We start from the raw sequence: 26,123 nt of genomic DNA, 5'->3' as shown, positions 1-26,123 counted from the left end.
TGTAGAGGTTCAGGAGGACTGGCAGGACTGGGCGAGGCAGGATTGTCAGTAGTAACAGAGGTGGTGACGACGTAATGGTAGTGATGATAGTAACAACCCTTGTAAATGTAAATTGCCTTGTGCTCCGGGAATATGGTAATGGTAGACACGATTACTAGAATGAAGCTTCCTAGAATTTCCACTTCCCTGAATCGCAGCTTCTCAAAAACTTCACCTCAACCTTCCTCCTCCACCTCCGCCAAGCTTCGCCTGCCCTGCGTGAGGTGAGAAGCGCCGCCACCTGTTCCTCACCTGGCTATTAGCATACTGGCGCCCTGCTCCCACTGCGGCGCCAATAGCAACGACAGGGTGGTGATCTGTCCTAATTAACGTGTCCCTAATTATCCTGTATCGTATCACGCCACCTGCTGATGATGTTGGGCGCCTGTGAACCACCTGCTCCCCTCACCTGCTGACCCACCACCTGCTTCTCCCACGTCTCTCGGTATAACATCCTCGTTTGCCACATACCATCACTGGCAGTAATTCTCGAAAATAATAGTATGATTGTAACTTATCAGGCGGTAATAATCACGTTCTTATTTTTCCTTGCTAATGCAATAAATATACACGCACGGTACAAGGTAAAATTTTCAAGCACTTTTGGTATCGAGTTTGATAGGGGGAAAAAAAAGAGGAAGAAGGAGACGAGAGAGCGAAATATAAGAAGGTGGAATCAGGATATGTTCCCATGAGGAGTTACTGAAGGTTTGATACTATGTTTCCTCGACTAATTGTGGAAAAAAGTAAAACAAGATAAGTAGACAAACTGCTAGATGGAGTCATAATATTTTAGTGTGATGAATTGTGAGGGCTTCGTGTGATGTTGTGTGTGCGCGGCGGGTGTGCTGCGTTGAGTTCCCATCTCCGCGGAAGGTGATACCGGAAACCACATTCATATCAGCAGGTTTATCCAAGTAATTACTGGTCCGAGTCTCCGCTGCCGGTGTGTGTCGTGTCGTCCTCCATTACGTGTTATCTGTTATCTGCGACCGGTATGATGACTGCTATTTTCTCGTTAATTTCCTGGCTATTCACACCTGAAAACCGGCCATTGCAGCGTCTCTGAGGAAATCAAGTAGGGTGAGAAAGGGCTGCGAGTAAATCGTCAGCCAAATTAGAGCACCCATAAGTCAGCGCGGCAAAGAGACGCCTCGGGACGCTGGCTGACGAACTGCAGTAGCCGCCCTCTCGCCGCCCCTAACTCATCCGCTCCCCCTTATCTGAGGTCATTAGCTCAATCCACAGTCGATTGGTGGTCGTTTGGGAAGAGATAAGAGAGATAAGGGGACGGGACGGGTGGGTACGGAGAGCGAGGGTGTGCGAGTGATGGTGCGGGCGTCGGGGGCGGGCCTGGGGAGGGGTGTCGCTGCGCCGCTCCCCGCTATCACAGCCATCAGTAAATATTTTCATAGCCTTCAGCCTCGTGTGTGTGTCTGTCTGTTTATCTGGAGTGGATGTTTGCAGGTCGCCTTTATTACTGGTGTACACAACGGCGAGCAAGGGAATGGGTGTCATTATTCACCAAAGTGTTGACTCAAGTATCTCCATTAGCCCCCGCAGTTCCCCGCCACCAGATCCCCCCCTTGGGTCATTAAGCATATGTCAGCATCCCTCGTCAGGAGGTGCCTTGTCCGCCTTCAGGTAGCGGCAGGTGGGCGGAAGTTGCCAGTATCGCCGCTGATGGGTTGAGAGCCAGGAGACAGACACCACTAACGACCTTGTTTACTCGTGACCCTGTCAGTCCCTCAGCCCTGCCTCCACACGCCATCCGCCCTGCTGATAAGAGTGGTGGCCGCGTACAGCTGTTGGAGGTGGCGGCAGAGGTGACGCCGCCGCCCACCTGGGTTGACTCTCAGGTGACACTGCGCTTTTGATTTTCGCTCACTCACTAAGATCGTGTAATTTTTATGTATTTTCTTATAAAGAACAATGTAATACTGATATAAAAAATGTATAATGAGGTTACGAGGAAAGGAAATAAATTTTCTCTTCTCTCTCATATATCATCTGCTTGTGGCTCGTGTGTTCTGTGTGATGGTTACACCCACACCTCACCTCCCTCACCTCCTCTTCCTCGGTCAGGAAAGGGGAGGGGAAGATGGACGGCTAGATAGTGCTAAATGAATTGTTGGTCTGTGCACGCGGCCAGTCCAGCGGCCACGAAGGGGCAGGAAGTCAAGGAAATGGATAAGAATGACAGATGAGCGAAACGGTCAGATGCGGAGCGAAAGCAGAATAATTGGAGTCTAAGGAATACAGGCGCCAATATTTGCTTGACTTCGCCATCTTAACCCAGTGATTCTAGATGTTGTCCATCGTGGGTTGGCAGCAGCAGTCGTGTGCTCCATGCCTCGAGGCTGGCAGGACCTGCATCCACTTGGGGCTTGCTGGAGGCACGGGCTGGTGAAGAGACCGCGATTCCATAGCCACGAGGCTATGGACACGAGTAGTACATCAACAGACTTCCAGATTGAGAGAGATGACTCACGAGGGAATCAGTGATGCAGCATAACCTGTCGCTCAAAGACGACTCGGATGAAAAGACGTTAAGACGAACCAACAGAAGTCGATAATCACGCAAACGGCACGGCATCATAGAGGCTGGGAGGAATGGATACAAACCTTGTCCCTTCTTCAGATCCCAGACGGCACCAACTCTCCCTTCCTCTCTCCCTCTCACCGCTCTCCTCCCGCCAGTCGGACCAGAGGGAGGGAAGAAGGAAGGGGACGTCCATCCCAGTTCATTTTCTTCTATCAAACACTAGAATCACAGATACCATGGGATTCACGGCCGTAAGCCTCCCGCGTCTGATGAGTGGGGAGGTTTGACCTTACGCCGGGGCGCAATACGGCCCGTAAACCAGGCTTATCTGACTGGGCGGGATGCCGCGCTCTGTAGCAGAGGAAGAGGGAGGGGGTGGATGGTCTTTACACAAGTAGTAGTTGTAGTGGTGGTAGTTGTCGTAGTAATAGTGGTAGTGGTGGTGGTATCTTGAGGATCTACCCCAGAAACGAGTCCAAAGAAAATGGGAAAAGGGCGTTGGTCATCAGCCTTCCAGGAGGCCGCAATGGGGGGCGGAGAGAGCCTCGAGGGTTAGCGGCGGCGTCCTCCCTATACCTTACTGCTGCCTCCGTCTGTCATTATCTTAACGCTTTACGACACTGTCACCCCCTCAGGCCCCCGTTCCTTATCCTCCCTGGTCCTGTTCCCCTTCTCATTCTAGACAGAAATGCAATCTGTTCCGTCAAAGATAATCCGCCCTGTTCCGCCTCTTTCCCACCCACTCTTCGGTGCCGCTGCCGAGCGCCACATGCCTCTCTCCCTCGCATTCTGTATTGTGTCGCAAATTACACTGGATTTTTGTGGTCCTTGGTGGGAAATTATTACACTTTTAAATGTAATAAGTGTCTCAATGTACGCTGGAGTGTTGAGCTGACTGACGGCTGTGAAAGGGAGAAGGAAAGCACTGCAGGGAGAGAGGGAAGAAAAGGATGAAAAAAAGGAGGACATAACAAAGGGAAAGACATAGATGACGAAGAATAGGAACAAGTGAAAGATAGCGTTAACAGAAGAATGGAAAGAATAAAGAGAATGAGAATTATTGACGTAGGAAAGGAAACTGAAAAAGAAGAACAAGCATGGAGACACAAACGAAGAACATATATGAAAAAAAAAAACATATGTACGAGGTTTGAAATAAAGTCTCGTAAAAAAAAAACATTACTGTAAAAATATAAAAACTCGAAAAAAAGAAAGAAATGAAAAAAGAAAAACAAAAAAAACACAATAAAAGAAAATAAGGAAAAAAAAAACGAAGCTGAAAAAACAAAAAAAGGTGACAATGAAGGTATAACAGAAATAATGTGAAGGTGAGAAATATATACCACTAAAAAATGAATAAGTAAGTAAATAAAAAAGACTAACCATGCCTATCTTATCTTTAAATCTTAACTAAAACTCACCCTCCTACCCTCTTCTCTCTCTCTCTCTCTCTCTCTCTCTCTCTCTCTCTCTCTCTCTCTCTCTCTCTCTCTCTCTCTCTCTCTCTCTCTCTCTCTCTCTCTCTCTCTCTCTCTCTCTCTCTCTCTCTCTCTCTCTCTCTCTCTCTCTCTCTCTCTCTCTCTCTCTCTCTCTCTCTCTCTCTCTCTCTCTCTCTCTCTCTCTCTCTCTCTCTCTCTCTCTCTCTCTCTCTCTCTCTCTCTCTCTCTCTCTCTCTCTCTCTCTCTCTCTCTCTCTCTCTCTCTCTCTCTCTCTCTCTCTCTCTCTCTCTCTCTCTCTCTCTCTCTCTCTCTCTCTCTCTCTCTCTCTCTCTCTCTCTCTCTCTCTCTCTCTCTCTCTCTCTCTCTCTCTCTCTCTCTCTCTCTCTCCCTCTCTCTCTCTCTCTCTCTCTCTCTCTCTCTCTCTCTCTCTCTCTCTCTCTCTCTCTCTCTCTCTCTCTCTCTCTCTCTCTCTCTCTCTCTCTCTCTCTCTCTCTCTCTCTCTCTCTCTCTCTCTCTCTCTCTCTCTCTCTCTCTCTCTCTCTCTCTCTCTCTCTCTCTCTCTCTCTCTCTCTCTCTCTCCTCAGTCTTTAGTCTTGTTAGGGGAGTGAGAGAGACGAGCTAGAGAGAGACGCAGACACTCAGATAACTAAGAGACAAGGAAGAAGAAACAGAACCGCAAGAACCAGAGAGAGAGAGAGAGAGAGAGAGAGAGAGAGAGAGAGAGAGAGAGAGAGAGAGAGAGAGAGAGAGAGAGAGAGAGAGATTAAATAAGAAGACCGAAAGGAGGAGAAGTGAATCAATCGAGCGAAGAGGAAAGTTGATCTGAAGGAGGAGCGATCTTGGCCTGGGAAGGTATTAGGAAATGAATTCTCTTTTTTTCTCGTTTTTTGTGAATGATGACTTACTGGGAGGCGGAAAGGACACAGAAGGAGGAAGAGGAGGAGGAGGAGGGGGAGGAGGAGGACGTGGTGGTTGTGGTGGTGGTGGTGGTGGTGGTGGAGAGGAAAAAGAAGGCGTTGTTGGAGGAGGAGGAGGAGGAGGAGGAGGAGGAGGAGGAGGAGGAGGAGGAGTAGCAGGAATCCCACAATCAGACCTGATGAAGAGAGGATCGAGGTAGGCAGTAGAAGACCTGATGGAGACGAGGAAGACCAGGAGAAGAAGGAGGAGGAGGAGGAGGAGGAGGAGGAGGAGGTGAGGTAGTGGTGGTGATTGAGGTGTGGAGGGTTGGGATGGAGTACACATGGAATGGAGGGGGCAGGCCTGGTGGTGGTGGTAGTGGTGGTGGTAGCGGTGGTGGTGGTAGTGGTGGTAGTGGTTGTGGTGGCGGTGGAGAGCGAGCTGGAGTGGGGTATAGAGGGAAGCGGGTCTTTCATGTCCGTCATATCCATATGGAAATCAAAATCCTCTTTGGGGGATCGAACCTTTGAAGATCTTCCCTCCCGAATAACCTTTACTTCTTCTAACATGATATCTGCCAGAGAGAGAGAGAGAGAGAGAGAGAGAGAGATTGGTGTTTTGTTGTCTTCCTTTTACATCTTCCTCTTTCTCTTCCTCCTCCTCCTCCTCCTTTTCTTTTTATTCGTTCCCCACATACATCATTCTCGTTTGTTCATTTCTTAGTTGTTTTTTTTTACTTAGTTTTTCCCTCCTTTCCTCCTCACTCTACTTATTCTTGAGATACTTTTATTTTTCTTTTATTTACCTTCTTCTCACCATGCTGTTCTTGCTGTTCTCATTTTCGTATTATTGATATTATTCTTCTCTTCGTCGCTGCTGTTGTTTTCATCGTTATTGTTGTTCTCGTTGTCGTTGTCGTTGTTGTTCTTGTTATTATTGTTACTGTGGTTGTTCTCCTTCTACTCCTCCTTCTCCTCCTTCTTCTCCTCCTCCCTTTCCTCTTTCTCCTCTTCTTCTCACCAAAGCTACAAGAAAATGCGCTTCTTGTGTGTGTGTGTGTGTGTGTGTGTGTGTGTGTGTGTGTGTGTGGGTGTGTGGGGTGGTGCGGGGGAGTGTTCGGTCTTTCGTCTCACTTCTTTTTAGATTTTTTTTTCTTGTAGAAGGGAAGAAGCAGCAGCATTTCTCCAGCTTTGGCAGCCCTCCGTGTGATCTTCAGCCTCAGGGATTAACGGCATTCAATATGTAAACACGTTGCGCTCCGATCGGATTTTAGGGAAAGGTTCATAAGAGAGTGAATGCTTTGAGAGGTCCATCTGTCTGTCTGTATGTATGTATGTCTGTCTGTTTGTCTGTCTATACGTACCTGTGTCGGGGTTGGTCTGGTCTCCCTCTGTGCCGAAGACTATGTATTGTACTTTTAACTAGACAGAGAGAGAGAGAGAGAGAGAGAGAGAGAGAGAGAGAGAGAGAGAGAGAGAGAGAGAGAGAGAGAGAGAGAGAGAGAGAGAGAGAGAGAGAGAGAGAGAGAGAGAGAGAGAGAATTTGAGCTATTTTCCATAATCCTTAAATACACACACACACACACACACAGACATACACACACACACACACACACACACACACACACACACACACACACACACACACACACACACACACACACACACACACACACACACACAAAGCAATACACTCACAAAACTTACCTTTCCTTTACTTTTCATTCATAAAAACTCCTTAACTTTCAACCTCACTCACACATAAACACTTCCCTTCACACTCCAGTCGCAACATAAAGCAATTAAGAAGAGCTTCACAGTTTACCCTTGTTTCCTTCCTTCCTTCCTCCATCTTCCCTCCTTCTCTCCTTCCCTCCATCCCTCCATCCCTCCATTCCTCTACCCCTCCATTCTCCCCTACCCCATCCCTCACTCCCATCTCCTAGGCTCACTTTTGGGTGCAAGTCGCGTAACAACAAAATTTCCTTGCTATTGTCTGAGGCGCCGCTCTGGGTGCACGCCATCATTAGGGATCCGTGGGCTGCCTTCCTATTCCTCCACCACTCACCCCCTCACCCCTCACCTCTCCTGTCCCTCTCTCTCTCTCTCTCTCTCTCTCTCTCTCTCTCTCTCTCTCTCTCTCTCTCTCTCTCTCTCTCTCTCTCTCTCCGTCGCTGTCTCTCTCGTTTTTTTTATGTGTTTCTTTTCACTTTGTAATTTTTCCTCGTATTTGTCTAGTGTGTGTGTCCTTTGGGTTCGTAAAAACCATGTTCAAGAGAGAGAGAGAGAGAGAGAAAGAGAAAGAGAGAGAGAATATAGCAAAACAGGAATTCTCTCTTTATATTTCTCTCTCACTCTCTCTTTCTCTTTCTCTGTGCATGACAAGAAATATAAGGCGTATGATGACAAAATCGCGCGCCGTCATACATTTGAGGCTCAGAATGTAAGACGTGTGTTAAGGAACAAGAAGAGCGTAAAGGAAAGAATACGAAGACAAGACGATGAAACAGCTGGATGTGCCGGAATAAGAGAGCGAGGACAGGGAAGAAGGATGATGCGGAGACTCGTGAGAGAACATGCATGGTGATGAACAGAGAGAGAGAGAGAGAGAGAGAGAGAGAGAGAGAGAGAGAGAGAGAGAGCAAGATTTCGGTGTTGATTTGTTTATTATTTGTTTCGTTTCTTTGTTTATATTTGTGGATATTTTCTGCAAATTTTCAGTTGTAGATTTCTTTTTATTTATTTTTTCCGTGTTATTTCTATCAGTAGTAGTAGTAGTAGTAGTAGTAGTAGTAGTAGTAGTAGTAGTAGTAGTAGTAGTAGTAGTAGTAGTAGTAGTAGTAGTAGTGGCAGTAGCAGTAGTCAATCTCACATACATAAAAAGCACATGCTGGTCAAATTAGTCTCTTCAAGTTAGATTACCACACAGCGGCATCAGTAACAAACGGCTCTAAAATTTATATACATGCATTTTAATCACATGCAAGAAGACCACAACAAAAAATTATTAAACTGCAGTTCGTGTTGAATTACTTACGTATATGCACTGATAATAACGAGAGGTGATTACAGTCCATTACCGCGTGAAAAGCCTTAGGTTGCGCAATGTGTGGTGTGGCGAGGCGGAGAGCGGGAGGCAGGGAAAGGAAGAGGAGCAGGGAAGGGGAATTCACTGGCTGGTGGTGCATTGCTTAACCGGAGGAACACCAGAGCTACATATCGCAGTAGTAGACGGAGCGCTTAGAAACTTGTGCAATTTGATACTAATCGTCACTGTAGAAGGAATGAGGAAGAGAAATAGTGTAAGAAAAACTCAAGCCACTCGATATTTAAAGAGAAGAATAACTGGATGTATGAAATAAAGAAATAAATAGTTTGCGGAATATACCAGATAGATAGATAGAGAGAGAGAGAGAGAGAGAGAGAGAGAGAGAGAGAGAGAGAGAGAGAGAGAGATGAGACAAGGCTTAAAAATAGCTGTGTCGATTGATGAAGATGAGATCAAAGCGCAAGCCGAGAAGTAGTGGTGCCTTGGAGGGCGTTGGGAGGTTGATGGTGCATTGTCATACTAAACTCTCTCTCTCTCTCTCTCTCTCTCTCTCTCTCTCTCTCTCTCTCTCTCTCTCTCCCTTCGTTGTCGGGAAATGAGAGCGAAGCGAACGTAGCATGAAGAGAAGGAGATAAGAATGGACGCATGTGAGGCTGCTGTAAATTTAGACTCCACTTGTGAGGACCGCGGCAGAGAGAGAGGAGGCAAGGAGAGATGATGACGGCGATAACAAACAGCCACGCGGTGATAAGAGTAGCAATGGAGGATGACAGACAGCCAGATAAACGGGCATGCATGAATATAAACACACACACACACACACACACACACACACACACACACACACACACACACACACACACACACACACACACTCACACACACACACACAGCAAACATGCAAGGATGATCTATATTCACTTTTAAAATATATGTATATGCAAAGGAAAATTACTATGCAAAACCTCCTTAACACTTCCAGATATTCTCTTCATGATACTCAAATACAGAACCGAAATTAAGATGGCTGTAATGGTCAAGGTGGATTCTACATAGAGACTATTTGGAGGAAGAGAAGCGTTGTGTGATGTGGGTGAAAGGGGAGCGGCGCCTGTGTTGCTGGATTGATAACGTGTGCAAGGAAGAAACATGATGAAGATTCAAACACAGACGCAAGACAGAGAGAGAGAGAGAGAGAGAGAGAGAGAGAGAGAGAGAGAGAGAGAGAGAGAGGAAGCTGGTAAACAAACAAAATGACATCAAAACAGAAAAAAAATAAAGAAATCAACAAATAGGCAAACAACTTAAGAGATAGACAGAGATCGACACACAACACGTGAACAACCACTGATAAAACACACAAACAAACAGAAACAAAAATAGAATAGAAAACCAAATAAACTGTAAAGAGAGAGATGTAAAAAGACAGACAGACAGACAGACAGACATAGGAAGGAGAAGGAGACGTGGAGGAAAAGAGATGTCAACTGCAATGAGAGAGAGGGAGAGGAATAAAGAGGCGGGACTGGCTGAGAGAGGCGCCGGGGACCACAGGGAAGGGCCGCCAACAGTAGCTGGGTGCCTATTGAGGTCCATCAGTGCCAAGTGCCGGCCGCTGTCACCCCGCCCTTACCCTCTTCTTATCCCTATTTTTCTTAACTTTCTTTTCATTCCTCCCTCTCCTCCTTTTACGCTTACCTCAAACCTTATCTTACTTCTCCTCCTCCTTCTTCTTCTCCTCTTGCTCCTCCTCCTCTTCCTCCTCCTCCTCCTCCTCCTCGTCTTTGTCTGGTTTTCTTCTATTTTTGCAGTTTTTATCTCCTCCACTTTCTTTCTTTCTCTCTTATGTCTTCTTTTTATTTTCTTCTTCTTCTTCATGTTCTCCTTTCTTCGCTTGTTTAGTTCTCTTTTTTCTTGTTCATTTTTTTATGCTTCAAATCCTCCTGTTTCGCCTTTTTTTTTATCATTTCTCTCTCTCTCTCTCTCTCTCTCTCTCTCTCTCTCTCTCTCTCTCTCTCTCTCTCTCTCTCTCTCTCTCTCTCTCTCTCTCTCTCTCTCTCTCTCTCTCTCTCTCTCTCTCTCTCTCTCTTCTTCTCTCTTATCTTTTCTTATCATTTCATTCTTCTCCTCCTCTCCCTCTTCTCCATTTCTTTCATGCTCTAGATCCTCTTTCTTCTTGTTCTTCTTTTTCTTCTTCTGTTTCTCTTGTTCTCCTCCTCTTCCTCTCCTCCACAACCTCCTCCTCCTCCTCTTCTTCCTCCTCCTCCTCCGTTATTACACCAAGGCATATTTGGACCAAGGGACGAACTTAAATATTTACATCAAGTGTGTCACGGTCTTTCTTCCTCCCTCCTAGTCCCTCCCCCACTCCTCTCTCACTATCCTCACTCCACCCATCTCCTTTTACTTTCACCTTTCCTCGCCTAAGTCTCGCGTAGGAAAATAGTAATCAGGGCTAGCTAGGACAGCGGGGAGAGTTGGAGTAAGTATCCAGGACAAGGCGGAACGAGGAGACGAGACGAGGTGAACCTGCTTGCGTGTCCGCCAAGTAGTTTTGCCTGCGGTGTTTGACAAGGCAAGGCGGTCCAGGCTTGTAAGGTTGGGCTCTCTCGCTCTCTAATTTGTAAGATAAATGACTTCTGTCTCTCCTTTGTCGTGACTCTTTCTTCCGGGACTTGCCACGTCTTTAGCGCTGGAGTGTAAAGGGAGAAGGGGTACACACACACACACACACACACACACACACACACACACACACACACACACACACACACAGAGAGAGAGAGAGAGAGAGAGAGAGAGAGAGAGAGAGAGAGAGAGAGAGAGAGAGAGAGAGAGAGAGAGAGAGAGAGAGAGAGAGAGAAACTAAGACGGAAAGACAGACAGATTGAGAGACAGACAGACACACTCACAGATATGTAGATTGACAAACTGACAGACAGACACTAAAAAAAGAGCAGAGCAGAGTAGAGAGAGAGAGAGAGAGAGAGAGAGAGAGAGAGAGAGAGAGAGAGAACACTGGCACTCTCCCTCTCTCTATATTCTCGGGTGGCCCTCCGTGATGCAGAGTGGTGGCTCCCGGTGACGGTCTACACGGTCTGAAGTGGTCTTGAGGCGTCGCGTCGGGGCTTTGGTGACCTTGGTGGTCCTCGATGTGAAGGTCCGGGTGGTCTTGGTGGTCCTTCCTCCGTGCCTTACCCTCGTCTCCTCCTTCCCCTTGACGCCGACCACTAACCTTATCTCCTATTCACTGGACTGAGCTGTAGATTCTCTCTCTCTCTCTCTCTCTCTCTCTCTCTCTCTCTCTCTCTCTCTCTCTCTCTGCAGCTATGTCCTTTTATATCATTTATTTATTTATATTTCCGTCCCTTCTCCACTCCTGAAATCATGCGGTTTTCATGCCGTTAACCTTTCATTGCTGCGTGTAATGACCACCTCGTTGGCGTCCCGCTGATGGCATTCCGCGAAGCATTTCCCTGGAGTATTCACTGAACATTCATTGAGTGGCACGTTATCACTTATCGTTGTGCCAATCCTCATCGCACCGTCACTCATTCCTGTCATCATAGTAATCGTAACGTATCTTTCATCCCTCCCTTCCCCCCTCTCTCTTTTCCTCCCTCCCTCTCACTCTCTCACTCACTGTTTGTCCATCATTTAGTCATTAAGATATTATGTAATTGTTATAATTACTGTCAAATAAACTTCTAACTGTGTCACGTCTCTTTTTTCTATTAATAACTCGAGTTCAGTCTAATCTAACCTTTTTTCTCTCTTTTTTTCCCTCCACAGACGATCCTCAACTCCATGCACAAGTACCAGCCACGCTTCCACCTGGTGAGAGCCAACGACATCCTCAAGCTGCCCTACTCCACCTTCAGGACCTACGTGTTCAAGGAGACTGAGTTCCTAGCCGTCACCGCCTACCAGAATGAGAAGGTGAGTGCGCTCCCGTGGCCTGTCCCGTCCCCTTTGTACTGACCGTGTGTGTGTATTCACCTTGGTTGTCTGCTGGTCACCCAGCCAGTCTTCCCCATTACGGAGCGAACTCAGAGCTCATAGACCGATCTTCGGGTAGAACTGAGACCACATCACACACAACACACACCGGGAAAGCGAGGCCACAACCCCTCGAGTTACATCCCGTACCTATTTACTGCTAGGTGAACAGGGGCCACACATTAAGAGGCTTGCCCATTTGCCTCACTGCTTTCCGGGACTCGAACCCGGCCCTCTCGATTGTGAGTCGAGCGTGCTAACCACTACACTACGCGGTGTGTGTGTGTGTGTGTGTGTGTGTGTGTGTGTGTGTGTGTGTGTGTGTAATTCACCACGGTCGTCTGCTGGTCACCCAGCCAGTCTTCCCCATTACGGAGAGAGCTCAGAGCTCATAGACCGATCTTCGGGTAGGACTGAGACCACAACATACTCCACACACCGGGGAAGCGAGGCCACAACCCCTCGAGTTACATCCCGTACTTATTCACTGCTAGGTGAACAGGGGCCACACATTAAGAGGCTTGCCCATTTGCCTCGCCGCGCCAGGACTCGAACCCGGCCCTCTCGATTGTGAGTCGAGTGTGTGTGTGTGTGTGTGTGTTCAGCAACATTCATAGCTTGCGGATCAATCATATCCACTGGCAGTGAGAGCACTTTCCGTTCTCTCTTTTTACACCTAATCGTAATAGATGGCATTAGGTAATTACATAATTTGTCTGAGACGTAACATTGCTGCAAGTGGCAATGAGTGTACACGAAAGGAACGGTCATAACTCCTTTAATGTTACTGGTGAAATTCTACGAACTAAAAGCCAAAAATAGAAAATAACTACTGATGTTAGACTCTCTTTATGTCGTGAAATGCATCAAGCTAACACCTGAAGGTGTGTTCATAGTGAAGACAAGGCTGTGGAATGAAAATGAGCCGGTGTTTAGGTGTGAGTGCAGCACACAACACGCACGGCAGTGGTGGCGAGGCGGCAGGACAGAGGCATTGGTAGCACGAATGTGAGAAGCAGGAAGAGAAAGAAGAAGAAAAGTCACATTTTTTTTATGAGATTACATGGTGTGCATTGATCGTCACCGCCAGTGAAGGACGACTTGTATATATGTCGGTGACAGTGTGAAGCCGCAGACGCCACCACCACTTTCCCCTCGTGGGCGGCGGCGTGCGGGAGGAAAGGGGCGGGGTAGGTAGGGACATGCGGCGCTGGGGAGTGAGGGAGATGCAGTCAGGGAGGGAGTGAGAACAAAGGAAACGAACGGTAAACTTTTATTGGTGAAGGAAAATCTTTAATACATTGTCACAGTTTCATTGTTCCATTGAGTTTTGTGTTTGTGTGCATAGTGTATATGGGGATGAGGAAGCAGGAAGCAGGGATGGAGGGCGGTAGGGATCAGGAGAGGCAGGGAGGACCACAGTCGAGGCAGGCTGGGTGTAGGGAGACGAGCGGGGCGGGGTAGGGCCAGCACCTCCCTGACACTTGGTGGAAATGATCGCCGAGACGCCTTCTTTATCCAGTTGTCCACGTCCGAACCTTCGCCCGACCCTACACTCCCCCACCTCTTCCTGTCCCTTCCCACTGTTGCCTCATCACTCCCCATAGACACATAACCACACAAACTGAAGCAGCACTTGATCTCTTCGTCTCTCTTTCACTATTTTTCCCTCGTTATCTCATTAAATTGGCAGGGAAATTGCGCTTGACTGCCTCCACAGGGCCGCCGAAGTCACTGCCGGGCGAGGCGCAGGGACAGTGAGGGCCAGTGTTGACATATGAGCGACGCCCGACCTCTAATGTTATGATTCAATTACAGCCGCCCGCGCACGGTATTTTACAGTCATTTCATCATCTTTCTTCTCGCTGAATATTAAGTAAGAACAGCGGAAGGAGGAAGAGGAGGATGAGGATGGGAGGGGAGAGGACACAAGAGAGAGAGAGAGAGAGAGAGAGAGAGTTTTACGAGAATCAGATTAAAGGACACATATCAAACTAAAAATACACTTATGAGAAAAAAAAATGTATGTCACTGAACGTTATGAGAAAGAAAAGGAAGAAATTAATAGTTACGTAAAACAAAACACAGTGAAATAAAAGTAATAAGGTACAGGATGATGACTCACACACCCGCGCCTCGTATACCGCTTCCCTCCCCTCCCATCCTCTCTCTCTCTCTCTCTCTCTCTCTCTCTCTCTCTCTCTCTCTCTCTCTCTCTCTCTCTCTCAGGAACCAAAGTCGAAGCAACACACCTTCCTCCATCGCCCCCTACACCCTTCCTCTCTCCTTCCTACACACTCTTGTCTTTCCTCTCTTCCTCACCATTCGCCATCTTAGCGCTTGGAAGGAGGAGGAGATGGAGGAGGAGTTAGAGGCGACTTGATTCCCTCCAGCTCTTCAATCTCCCTCTACTCCTCCACAGCCGCCTAAGGAAAGAGAACCTGCCAGATATTTTTTTTCCCATAATTTGGTAACGACTTGGCAACAAAACCTAAGAGAGGAATTAAGCTTCTTTTTTTTTATCTTTATTTTCTCTCCACTCTACGAGAACGATTGATAATTTCCACTCACGTCCAGCCAACACTGTGATGGTTTTCCTTATCGTTTGTTTTACTGGAGGTTTTATTGTTTTGTGTTGTGTTGTTATGTAATGGCAGAGAGACGGGCTTAAGGGAGACTGTATGTAGGGGAAAGGGTAAAGTAAATGGTGGTCAGGGAAGTTAGGATGAGGGAAACAGGACAGAATGAATAGAGTAATGAAAATAACGTGGAATGAAAAAAATTGATAGTGTAAAATCTGAATATAATGAAATTTAAAAAAAGACTGAGCTTTCGTAGTGGTAGGATAAGATCAGTATTTTTAAGACAATGCTTATTTTATCTCTTTTTAACAGATTTTTTTTTTTTATGTAAGAGGGAGAACTACCAAGGGCAAAAAAATGAATATTAGAAAATAAAAAGGCCCCACTTAAACTACAGTCTCCACAAAAGAATCAAAGGAATCAGTTAAAATTCAGGGATAAATGTCTCGACACCTCTCTCATTTATATTGACTATTGATTTACAGCGTCACATTACCCGCTTGTTATGACGCATTTGAATCAGCCAATCACTTTGTCAGGGTGTGCTAATATTGATCATGCTGTCAATATCGGCCATTCAAGTCACTTTAACCCCTTCAATACTGGGACTCATTTTTACCGTGAGTTTTTGGTATGATTAGACGATTTTATTGACATTAAGAAGGGTCTATGGAGGTGAGAAGATTAATGGCCAGTCTTCACTATTTTAATACACACACATAAGTTTCTGAAGCCACTTAAAATCACCAAATATTAACCAGAATGAATATGAAAACACGTCATGATACTGAATGGGTTAACTGATCCTCTTATTCTCTTCCTAAGTCTTTATTGTCACTGTTTGCTGGATTCATATTCTCACCGTGACCTCGCCTCTGCTCTTCCACAGATCACGCAGCTGAAGATCGACAACAACCCCTTCGCCAAGGGCTTCCGTGACACTGGTGCTGGCAAGCGGGAGAAGAAGTAAGTGGCGCTTGAGCTTTGTCTCCGAGCATAGCAAGTAGTAGGGCTGAGTGTGTCTGAGTATTCATTTTTATCGAGTTTCAGCTGAGAGAGACAGAGAGAGAGAGAGAGAGAGACAGAAGAGTGTGTGTGTGTGTGTGTGTGTGTGCGTGTGTGTGTGTGTGTGTGTGTGTGTGTGTGTGTGTGTGTGTGTGTGTGTGTGTGTGTGTGTGTGTGTGTGTGTGTGTGTGTGTGTGTGTGTGTGTGTGTGTGTCTGAGAAGCAGGAGGTCCTCTTTTCATCTTGTCAAGTGTGTGAGAAGGGGGGAGGGAGGGGAGGGAGAGGAGGCAGCGTCGCGATGGCCTGAGTCACGGACAGACAGCCTGACAACCTCACGCCGCCCTCAAATCACCCCACATCATGCAACGAGAACACGGTCACACCTTATATAATATTTTTTTTTACATCCAGCTGACACATGTTTAAGGGATCAGACACCGTGGTGGCTGTCCTCCTTTCCTGCACAAAAGAAAGTCTAAAAAATATTTTCGCCAATGTCAATAGACGTGTGGAAATACGCTGTTTTTTTTACGCATAATGTGATCGTTCGGTGTGGTATTCATATAAAACTGCAGCCTGCGTGAGTGACAAGCATAAATCTTTTTTTATAAAACCTTTACAAACACACATGTAACCCAAGATTCTTTAATGCAACGCCCAGCAAAAGTAGTCTTTCGTTATGACCTATTCCTCCTCTCACAAACTTCTCTCCTCCTCTCTTCTGTCCTCTGCTTCTCCTCCTTTCTCCTCCCCATTTTCCCGTTTTGGTGTGAAGGAGGCAAAGTAGGACAAGGAACCGCAGGAGGTGTTGGCCCTCGTCTCTCATTTCCTGGGTAAAATGCATAATTTCCTGAACTTGGCAAGAAGGTGACGAAGGAGATTGTCTTTAGGAGGACGAAGGAAGGAGGTGGAAGAAGTAGGAGAAAGAAAAGAAAAAGAACGGAAAATAGATATATACTTGCTGTTTTGTTTAATTTCTAGTCGTTATTCTCCTTTGTTTTGGCTATTCCTTTTTACACCTTTTTCTTATTTTTTTTCGTTTTTTAGTCTATTTCTATACAATTTAATTCCGTTGTTGATAGATTCCCTCGCGTGAACAGAGAAGCGAGTTGTCTTCATCCTCAACATGCAAGTAGTAATTCCTCTCCTTGTTTTCACTAGCAACTCTTCTTCGTGCTCCGCTGGTCTGCACATAATGTTGCACCTTCGTCTTCCTGTTTCATAATAACCTGTCCACTTTGGTTGCTGTTTATGTCTTCACCCTGCGTAAATGGCCCATGATGTCTGTAAAGCGATATTTTTTTTCTCTCGTTAAACTTCATTGCGGTTTCTTTTTTTCTTTTTTTTTTGTTTTGAAGTGGTTTATGTATGCATGTCTTCTTTAATATCTTTCTTTAACTTTTCTCTGAATTGTGGTCTCTGATTGTGCATTCCTCGGTGGTTGCTTAGAAACTGATTAGTCTTCTCTTCTATTTGAGTATGAGTGTTCTATGATACTCCTTCGTTTGTATCAAGGACACCACCAGCCGCCTCCCAGCCTTACCAGCGCTCCCATACACCACTGTCATCTCACAAGGCAATACTTCCCTCCACCTCCCAGCGCTGTGTGACGCCATATGACCCCCGTTGTTGTGACACATGAATCATTGTCAGTCAATCAATCAGTCACTACACAGCGCTCCCTCTCCCTCTCAAAATGACACGTTGTCCTTCCGTGCACAGTACCGCTTCCCCTTCCTATCCATGATATGTCAACCACTGCACCATTCCCAGCACTTTCACACCCCGCCCTCCCAGCACGGTGCCGCCTGCCTCCCATCCCCACCCCTCCCAAGCACTGGCCTGAAGGACAATCACCCCTCGAGTGTGACCTATTGAGATTACTGGTAAAAATATAAATAAGTGTAATACATGGTAATAGTCACCCTTGAAGTTCAAGTGAGACGTGGAGAAAAGAGCCGACCTTTGTACGCGCCCTCCTCCCCCTCCTCCTCCTCCTCCTCCTCCTCCTCCTCCTCCTCCTCCTCCTTCACCTCCTGCTTCTGCTCCAGCTCGCATCTTCCCCCTCCCTCCCTTTGCTCTCCTTCCTCTCCCTCCCTCCGTCCCTCCCAGCGCCCCGCCGCCGCACTCCCCGCTGAGGCATTGTGCTGGTCAGGGCCAACACCAGTATTAAGGGATTACCATTAGTTACCGCAGCAGTAGCGGCACCACCACCCCTTTGTGGATTACCCAGGCTCCAAAGGGTGTGTGTGTGTGTGTGTGTGTGTGTGTGTGTGTGTGTGTGTGTGTGTGTGTATGTGTGTGTGTGTTTCTCTGCCTTCATTCTATCTGCTCTCCCTCTCTCCGTCTTCCTTCCTCCTTCCCGTGTAGCTTCCTTTCCCAAAACTGGCGTCAGAATTCAGCATTCAATATTGTTCTGAGTTTTCGGCAGCTATTTCTCTGCACTCCTTTACAATTTGAAGAGAGAGAGAGAGAGAGAGAGAGAGAGAGAGAGAGAGAGAGAGAGAGAGAGAGAGAGAGAGAGAGAGAGAGAGAGAGAGAGAGAGAGAGAGAGAGAGAGAGAGAGAGACTGGTATTATAGATCAAAGAATGCTTTTACCTTTTGTTGAAGATCATAAGAATAGGAAACCCGTCACCTGCAGAGGCAAGTAACGACCCCGGTCAAGCATTGGGTGTCACTTGTTGTCAAAATGGCGGCTGACAGGGAACGTTGCGGTGAAAGATAATGAATACCCGCCAAATAACAAAACCGAAGAACGAAACAAATCTTACCTTAGAACTAAATACCGTAAGAAAACAATCTTACCTGAGAACAAAATACCATGAAGAAATAATAACATGTAACTTACGATTTTTTTTTTTTAAGAGAATGAGAATAATAAGAGAAGGGAGGAACACAATTAGATGAGCATGTGAAGAAAATACAGTAAAAAATGAGAAGAAATAGTTGCTGATAGGTGTTTTTTTTTTTCCTTAATGAAGAGGTAGGAAGGAAATCAACACCAACAACAACATTAACAACAACATCAACAACAACAACAACAACAACATAGATACGATAAGCACAATATCATCTCAAATACACACACACACACACACACACACACACACACACACACACACACACACACACACACAAATAAATACATATAGAAATAAGAATAGACAAACATAATACAGTAACTAACTCTCCATCCATCCCATCTATATTTCAGTACATCCCACCATAATACTCACAGCCCCTTTTACCCTCCACTAACTGTCTCCTTACCCATATCATCCTTACGCCCGTATTCAGAAACGCCTTCTCCTCTCACCACAATTTTCCAAGGCCACAGAGACAACTAACAAGGTTTTCAAAGCAGTTTTCTTTTAATAAACTAGAAATATTGCCATCTATCACCAGAAGCGTAAAAATATTCTTAAAAACACGAATATTTTCAACTGGAGCCTTTGGGAAGAAGCAGTGATGGTGAGACAGTGAGACCTGATCACCAGATTGCTTTGCCCGAGTACAGTGTCTTCTGAGTTACGGCCAGCTTGTTACCTCCAGGCGCCTTCTTCCTAATTCTTCTTCGTGCCCTTCTCCGCCACACCTGTTCATCTCCCTCTCCTACTTCTTTTTTTTTACTTCTCCTCCTCTTCCTTTGCCGTCCACCTTCATATAGAGTAAATCATGTCTTGTTTACGAGGAAATTTCGCGCTGAGAAAATGAAGCCCTCAGTATCATCGAGTTAATTCAAATCTCCCTATCCTCCTCCTCCTCCTCCTTCTTCCCCAACTCCTCCTCCTCCTCCTTGCTCCGCTAACCTAGTAATCGCCTTTCCTTTCTCCTCCCCCTTCCTTCACATTCCCGTTAAGTTTCGTCCTTTCCTAGCTCATCTCCAGCCATCAAAAATAAAGATTGACATCCCATACTGAAACTGAGGAGAATGTCAGCCTGGAAGAGCAAGGCGACATTATATTGATTATCTCTCTCTCTCTCTCTCTCTCTCTCTCTCTCTCTCTCTCTCTCTCTCTCTCTCTCTCTCTCCCGTGCGTCATATTTCGCTGTCACATCGCTACTTCTTCCTAATTAACGATTTCTGAATATGTTTATGGTAGGAGTAAATAATTGGATGTCATAATTTTGTTCTCTTTTTTTTTTTTTCTTTTAAACACGACAATTATCTCACGCATCATCTCACGTGACTGTCAACGAGGCAGTTAGCGCTCGTTACTTCACTCCTCCCCTTAACAAGTCCCCGAACACCTGGCCGCTCATGATAGGTAGTAGTCCGGACTTCACACTTTTGGGAAGCGCCTAAGTCCTGCACGGTGAGTGGGGGAGCTATTGTGTCCGCGGCCCGGCAGAGGAACCGCCTGCTGGGGTCTTTTGCTTCAGTCGGTGCGCGAGGGTTTATAGCTCAATTTTACCTGTATCTGCTGACGAGGTTCTCCTTTACCTGGGCGGTCCCTAGTTACCTGAGGATCAGAGGCGGCACATCTCACACCTGGCCTGAGGTAATGGCCATGTAGGGAACACTGGGAGAGCCGGAAATGGAATGAAAGTGTTCAGTGCGGGTGAGCGAGGCGGGCAGGGAGGTGATAATGAGGAAGGCTGAGGAGGTGCGAGGCCTGGTGGGACACAGGGATGGGAAGAATAAGGAGGAAGTAAGGAAGAGAAGATCAGAAGCAAGAAGATGGTGTAAAGATAGAGGAAAGATTGCCGACTACCGTTTTCTGTGTGATGTATGTTAGTGTCTCCATAGAGGTGCTTGTGGTGTGGCAGTGTGGCAGACAGTGTAGGAGTGTTTTTTGTTAAACAAATTTGCAACATGCCAATACAGATTTGGACTTAATTTTGCAGTTCTACTTTCTACAGGAATGTGGTGATGAGCCGGACCTCAGACGAGCAGAAAATCGACCACCAGATCGCGCTGCCAAACATCCGCAACTACCCCGACAACGCCGCACCCATGGACTCCGAGAACCATAAAGACGACGACGACGATGACGAGCGCCTGGACGTGGTGGGGACGACGGACTCTCACAGCGACGCGGCTCACGGTGAGTGCTGCTGCCCTGCAGGTTTCAAGTCGTATTAGCGCTGACTTATTTGTTTTATGTACAGTACATTGTTTGTCTCCGCCATGACGTGTGATTTTTTTCTATTCCTCTCTCCAGAGTTAATGGATTCAGACGTGTCAGGCGAGGAGACCAACAACAACGCCGCCGATGAATCTGGTCGAGACTCCGTCAAGCGGAAGAGCGATCTAGACTCCGATATGGACGATCCAAACTCACTCTCGGTGCTGAAGAAGGTGGCGCCGGAGAAAGAAGAACCTTCAGGTTCTGGCGGATCTGATCCCACTCCCAATATTAGCGTTGGTCCGCCCTTCCAGCCTCCTCATCTGCTGCCCTACCTGTATCCCCACGGCCTATACCCCGGCGCGGCGCAAAGCCTGGCGGGGCTTCACGGCCTCATGCTGCCTGGCTCCTCAGGCACAGGACTCAGCCCGCCTTCCCTTCCGCTGCCGCTGCTTGGGTCTGGTTCAGGCGCGCCACCGCATGGGTCCTCGCCGCTCTCCCCTCCCACCTCGCTGCCTGTAGCCCACAACCTTCTCCTTGCCCACAACTTACTGGCGGGCGCAGGTCACCACCTCCTAGGATCCCACACCTACCAAGGACTGGCGGGACTGGCGGTGTCCTCAGCGGGCGGCAGCGGGTGTGGCGGCACCAGCTCTCTCAGCGCCGCGCCGCCCACATCCTCCTCGCCCGCCGCCCCCTCCCCACTCCTGCCTGATCGCCTCAAACCGCCTCGCTTCACGCCCTACTTGGCCTCCTCCACCGCTGCTTCCCTCTCCTCCATGTTGTCCTCATCATTGTCATCATCACTGTCGTCGTCCTGCCTCACGCCCACACTCTCGTCCTCCCTGCTGGGCGAGACGACCCTGGGAGGCTCCTCAGCATTCCAAGCGGTGAGTCCCAAGGCGGGGTCACGGCTGGAGGAGGGTGTGCGTCGCACCGCCGCTCACTCCGTCTCTGCCGCCCACGCCGCTTCCGTCGCCTCCGAGCTGAAATCAATCGAAAAAATGGTCAATGGGCTCGACCGTCGTCCGGACTTACCAGATCCACTTAAAATGGCTGATAAATGAGGGCGGGCCCCCGCGTCCGCCTCAGGACACCTGCACACCCACCTAGTGGCCGTAAACGCCCTTAGCGGCGGTTCCGTCTGCTCCTCCAGTCCACTCTAGCCCCTTCCCCCCGCCGGCCCCCGTGACACACACTAACCCCTCGGGGGCCGTCGGTGCCAAGTGTTTCTCCAGGAGTAGACAGGAGTAGCGGACGCCCCACAGGCTAACCTCAGGTCAACTAAAAAAAAAACAAAAAAAAAGTGTCACAGAACCCCGGGATTCCCCTGGGCCGGCGGGCCACCGGGAGCGCCACGAGTGCAAACATGACGCGGGAAGCCTCCAGACGTGCACAAAACCTAGACCCGCGCTGCGTGAAGGTCGGCAGTGACCGTGTGTGTGCTGCACGTGTATATAGTCCGTAAAGCTACTTGATAGTAGAGCGTATACCAAAGAGCGGACCGACACCAGCTGTTTGCGGGTGCGTGTGTACGTGTGTGCGTGTGCGTGTAAACCATCTTGGTTCTCTGAAAAGTGAGATGTGAGGACGACACGGAGGCTCGGCAACGCTCAGTTTTTAGATACCCGGAGGCAGTTGAAAGATGCATATGAGGCGAGGTCATGTGGAGACGAGAAAGGTGAGGGGCGTGGACAGTGAGCCTCGGACCTCCACAGTGGCAGCGATTGTCCTGCCTCGCAACCGGTGACATGACGGCCTCAACAGGACCTGAGGAACTAACTGGTTACGGATAATAAAAACAAATAAAGTGAACTCTATTTAAGGCAGTTTCCAGCGGCCGCCAGAGACGGCCGGTGTCATGGAAATATTATGGTGCTTTGTTTTCTCTGGGTGTCTTCTTGTTTTCATTTTAGTAGCCTGTGGTAACCTGCGGCTTGACGGCCACGTGTGGCGCAGCCCCATTCACTGCCGCGTCCTGCCTCTCACTAGGGCACGACGCGGGCACCCCGGGGAGCCCACACACACACACACACACACACACACACACACACACAGATACAATAATACATACATACGTCATGTAATACCTAACCATCCCTCCAAACAGCACCAAGTCATAGACTCTCGCCTTACAACACCACATCACACAACACTCCACCACATCCGCACATCAATACAAACCACACCGTAGTACACCACATCAACCTACCCGATAACTAACACTTTTGTAATACATCATATTAGTACACAAGATCACACACACACACACACACACACACACACACACACACACACACTGTCACGCAGGCCAAATAATGAGTATAGGACAAGATCATTCATACTACTACTAAGCTTTGCCGAACTAAAGCTCAGTGGCTAGCAGGTTAGAGACTCACACTCGAACATAATATTTTCTCACAGTGGAAAATGAAGAGAGTGAGAGAAAGTCTGAGTGAGTAACAGAGACTGAGAGAATGGTTCTTTATTTCCCCTGAATATTTTTGTCTCATTATTGGTGTGTGTCTGGCCACCACGACCCTCGCATTACCGTAGTGATCCCCGAGCGGCGGGCTGCGGCGGGTGAGGCTCCACCTGCCTCGCTTGGCCTCGAAACCCCTCAACGACCTCCTCCCCTTCTCTGTTTTTTGTCCGCCTTGCACACCCCTTTGTTTTTTGTTTATTTGCATTCCCTAACGGGATCCCCGCGTCCACTCTCAGCTTGGAGCTCCACTAACATTAACTTCACTATCACTACGCGACTCCCTTCCGCTCTTTATATATATATATATATATATATATATATATATATATATATATATATATATATATATATATATATATATATATATGCATGCATCAAAGCATTGCGGTGACGCTGTGTGAGTTTTGATATGGTACAAAAAATCTACATAATATTCCCGGTGTTATGCCCCTCTCCCCGCCACAGCCCGCAGTCCGTCGCCCCTCCAGCAGCGCCTTCGTCCCCACCTCCAAGCCGGCCTGTCATCCTCGTGTCACAACAGTCTTCTCGACCAGCCAATTCCTGTTTTATGATTTGTTCCCGTGTTTGCACGATGGTCTATTGACGATGCTGGCGAGTGACAGGCGGCTGGAGGGCGCTGGCGGTTGCTCCACCCAACACTTCATAGGCTCCTCTCATTGGTCGCAGACCCTCACGAACCCGTGATTCCCTTCGGACAGCCCAGTCCCTCTCCCCTGACTCCCCTGGAGACTCCCTGGCTCCGGTGCCCCAGCAGGAGTGGTAACCATGAAGCAGTTCCACGTTTTCTTCTAAACAAATACGTGTTATTTTTCTCTCATAGGATATCATATTTTTGTTTGTTATTTTAATTTTTATTGCATTTCGCGACTCATCGGTCTTTACTTCATTCACCTGTCATCACAGCGCCATTATCACGGAGCGAACGAGAGTGAAAGAGAGAGAGTGTGTGTGTGTGTGTGTGTGTGTGTGTGTGTGTGTGTGTGTGTGTCTGGTTAGGTAGTGAAGCAACACCAACATGAGGAGATATTTGCTTTCGTGACCCATTGCTTCATCTCATGCCATGTATATTCACTCTCATCTCTCATGTTTACCATCACCTGGTCATGACGTCACGTGTTTCTCAGTGGATAGCTCCGTCACGCCCAGCGAGGGCCGGCTGGGTAGGGGCGCCGCGGTCTCACTTACCACCAGGAATAAAGAATACAAAATAATGTTAGGACTAAAGAAATTGTTGCATCTGAAATATTGTCGTTTACGAAATTCCACATTGGCTCTCGGTATTTGGAATGAGTGACAGTGCTACTCTTCACACAGTAGAGCTGCATTTCGTCTACTTATTCGGCCCACATTACTGCACGGCCCCTCCTTCAAGGCCTCGGGTGTCGTCGGCCGGGGCACGTCGGTGGTACAGACCGTGAGAATAGCTCTGGATAATATTAATTGATAGTTACGTGTATTTATTTGGTTATTCTGATGTAAATAACAATTATGTTCTGGTCATGTCTGTATTGTATGAAAATATACTCTTTTTGAAGAAAATTGTCATTATAATTCACCCACAATACCAGTGTTATTCTTGTTTCTTCTATATGTGTTACTGATTTATCACGGCAGCACATGGCGTGATGAATACACCAGCGGGCCTCCTGCAGGAGCTGGTGCGGCACTCATGGCATTCTGGCTGGCCGTGGTTGGTGAGTTGCTAGTGTAGCCATTAAAGAGGATACAATTTCCTTACTTTTACACATTTCCTCTACCATCCGGTAATGGCAAAAATTATTTCATGTCCTGAATCCGATGCATCTATACATACTTGCCATTAGAACACACTAGTTTATTTGGTATCGTCAAATCCCTCAAGATGATTATGAATTAGTACATCAATAGCAACCACATCGAGGAGTGTTTGACGTGATGCTCAGCAAAGACTTTTAAATGTTAAATTCTTAACTATCAAGATCTTTATTTGGCTATCCATCAAATTATAAGCGTGGAAACGACAATGTTAATATTAGGAAATAGATTGGGAAATATAATACTTAAAGTTGATTATGTAGATCATAATTACGCACCACTATCGAGGCGTTCCATTACTCAGAATTTTGTGCCGGCCACGCTTGCCTGAGCCGCCCCTCAAGACAGGTGGGTGGGTGGATACTTGCAACAGGGTCACCTCCACCAAGCCTAAGGAAGCGACTCACTGTGGACAACACTTTTCGCCTCCTGAGCAAGGTACAGTAACTATGAGCGTTATGTTGGCCGCAGGGAGGCCAAGGCAGGTGTATATAGCTGACTGGTGATGGGGCGAGCCGATGTACAGGCAGGCTGAGTTGAAACAGGAAAAGCAAACTACGCACTGACCATCATCTTGTTTAGACAGACTACTGTTTTGGCTGATCCTGTTCGTTAGGTTGAAAAAAAATAAATAAATAAAGTAAGCCCAGACAATTTGCATAAAGTCAACTAATACCTTAGTAACAACGAAACAAGTGGTTCGAGTCTGACTCAACCAAACGAGTCAAGATTTGAGTGAATCATCGCCATCGCCGCGGCGACACCCCAGCACGAAAATGGGCATGTCTCCCTGATCACCAGTAAGTGACCGGGTCGCATCAGGATCCTTGAGGCAGAACAGGGAGATTAGAGTTACTCCTTTGCATGGACCATTATGGAGAACATAAAGTAGTCAGGGCCTTCTTAACACGGGAAGAGGAGAAGCTGGTCATCCGTTCTGGTGCCGCCCTCCGGAAAACGTATCGTACGAAACTACCAACATACTTTCATATTAAATTATTTTGAATATCGTTTAACATGTTTCATTTACAGGCTAAAAGAGCACTGAAACATGTCTGTGCGAACGAATAAACTGAGTTGACGGTCACAGAAGTTGAAGTGGAATGTTACCCAATAGTTTTATTGAAGGTAGTAAGGATAATTCACAGACGCGTCACGAGAAGTCAGCGTTTTACTCTCCAAGTGACACAAAGACCTAAA

The 26,123-nt window shown here is 47.3% G+C and overlaps 1 protein-coding gene across 4 annotated transcripts in view; it reads left to right on the top strand.

Annotated features, from left to right (window-relative positions):
* LOC123518045 (optomotor-blind protein-like) overlaps positions 1-24,668 on the top strand; it is a 186,819-nt gene extending 162,151 nt beyond the window's left edge. For 3 of the 4 annotated variants that reach the window (XM_045278585.1, XM_045278587.1, XM_045278588.1), the window contains 4 exons: positions 11,761-11,907; positions 15,439-15,515; positions 20,403-20,602; positions 20,720-24,668. In XM_045278585.1, coding sequence (XP_045134520.1) covers positions 11,761-11,907; positions 15,439-15,515; positions 20,403-20,602; positions 20,720-21,690 — 1,395 coding nt within the window. In that variant the 3' untranslated portion in view covers positions 21,691-24,668. The remainder of the gene's footprint in view (positions 1-11,760; positions 11,908-15,438; positions 15,516-20,402; positions 20,603-20,719) is intronic. The other variant, XM_045278586.1, reaches the window with a different exon arrangement.
* The last annotated feature ends 1,455 nt before the right edge of the window (positions 24,669-26,123 follow it).

Source organism: Portunus trituberculatus, chromosome 43 (genome assembly GCF_017591435.1).
Source record: "Portunus trituberculatus isolate SZX2019 chromosome 43, ASM1759143v1, whole genome shotgun sequence".
Taxonomy (NCBI): Eukaryota; Metazoa; Arthropoda; class Malacostraca; order Decapoda; family Portunidae; genus Portunus; species Portunus trituberculatus.
The sequence above is the reverse complement of the archived record's forward strand: the minus strand, read 5'-3'. Positions and strand labels throughout refer to the sequence as shown.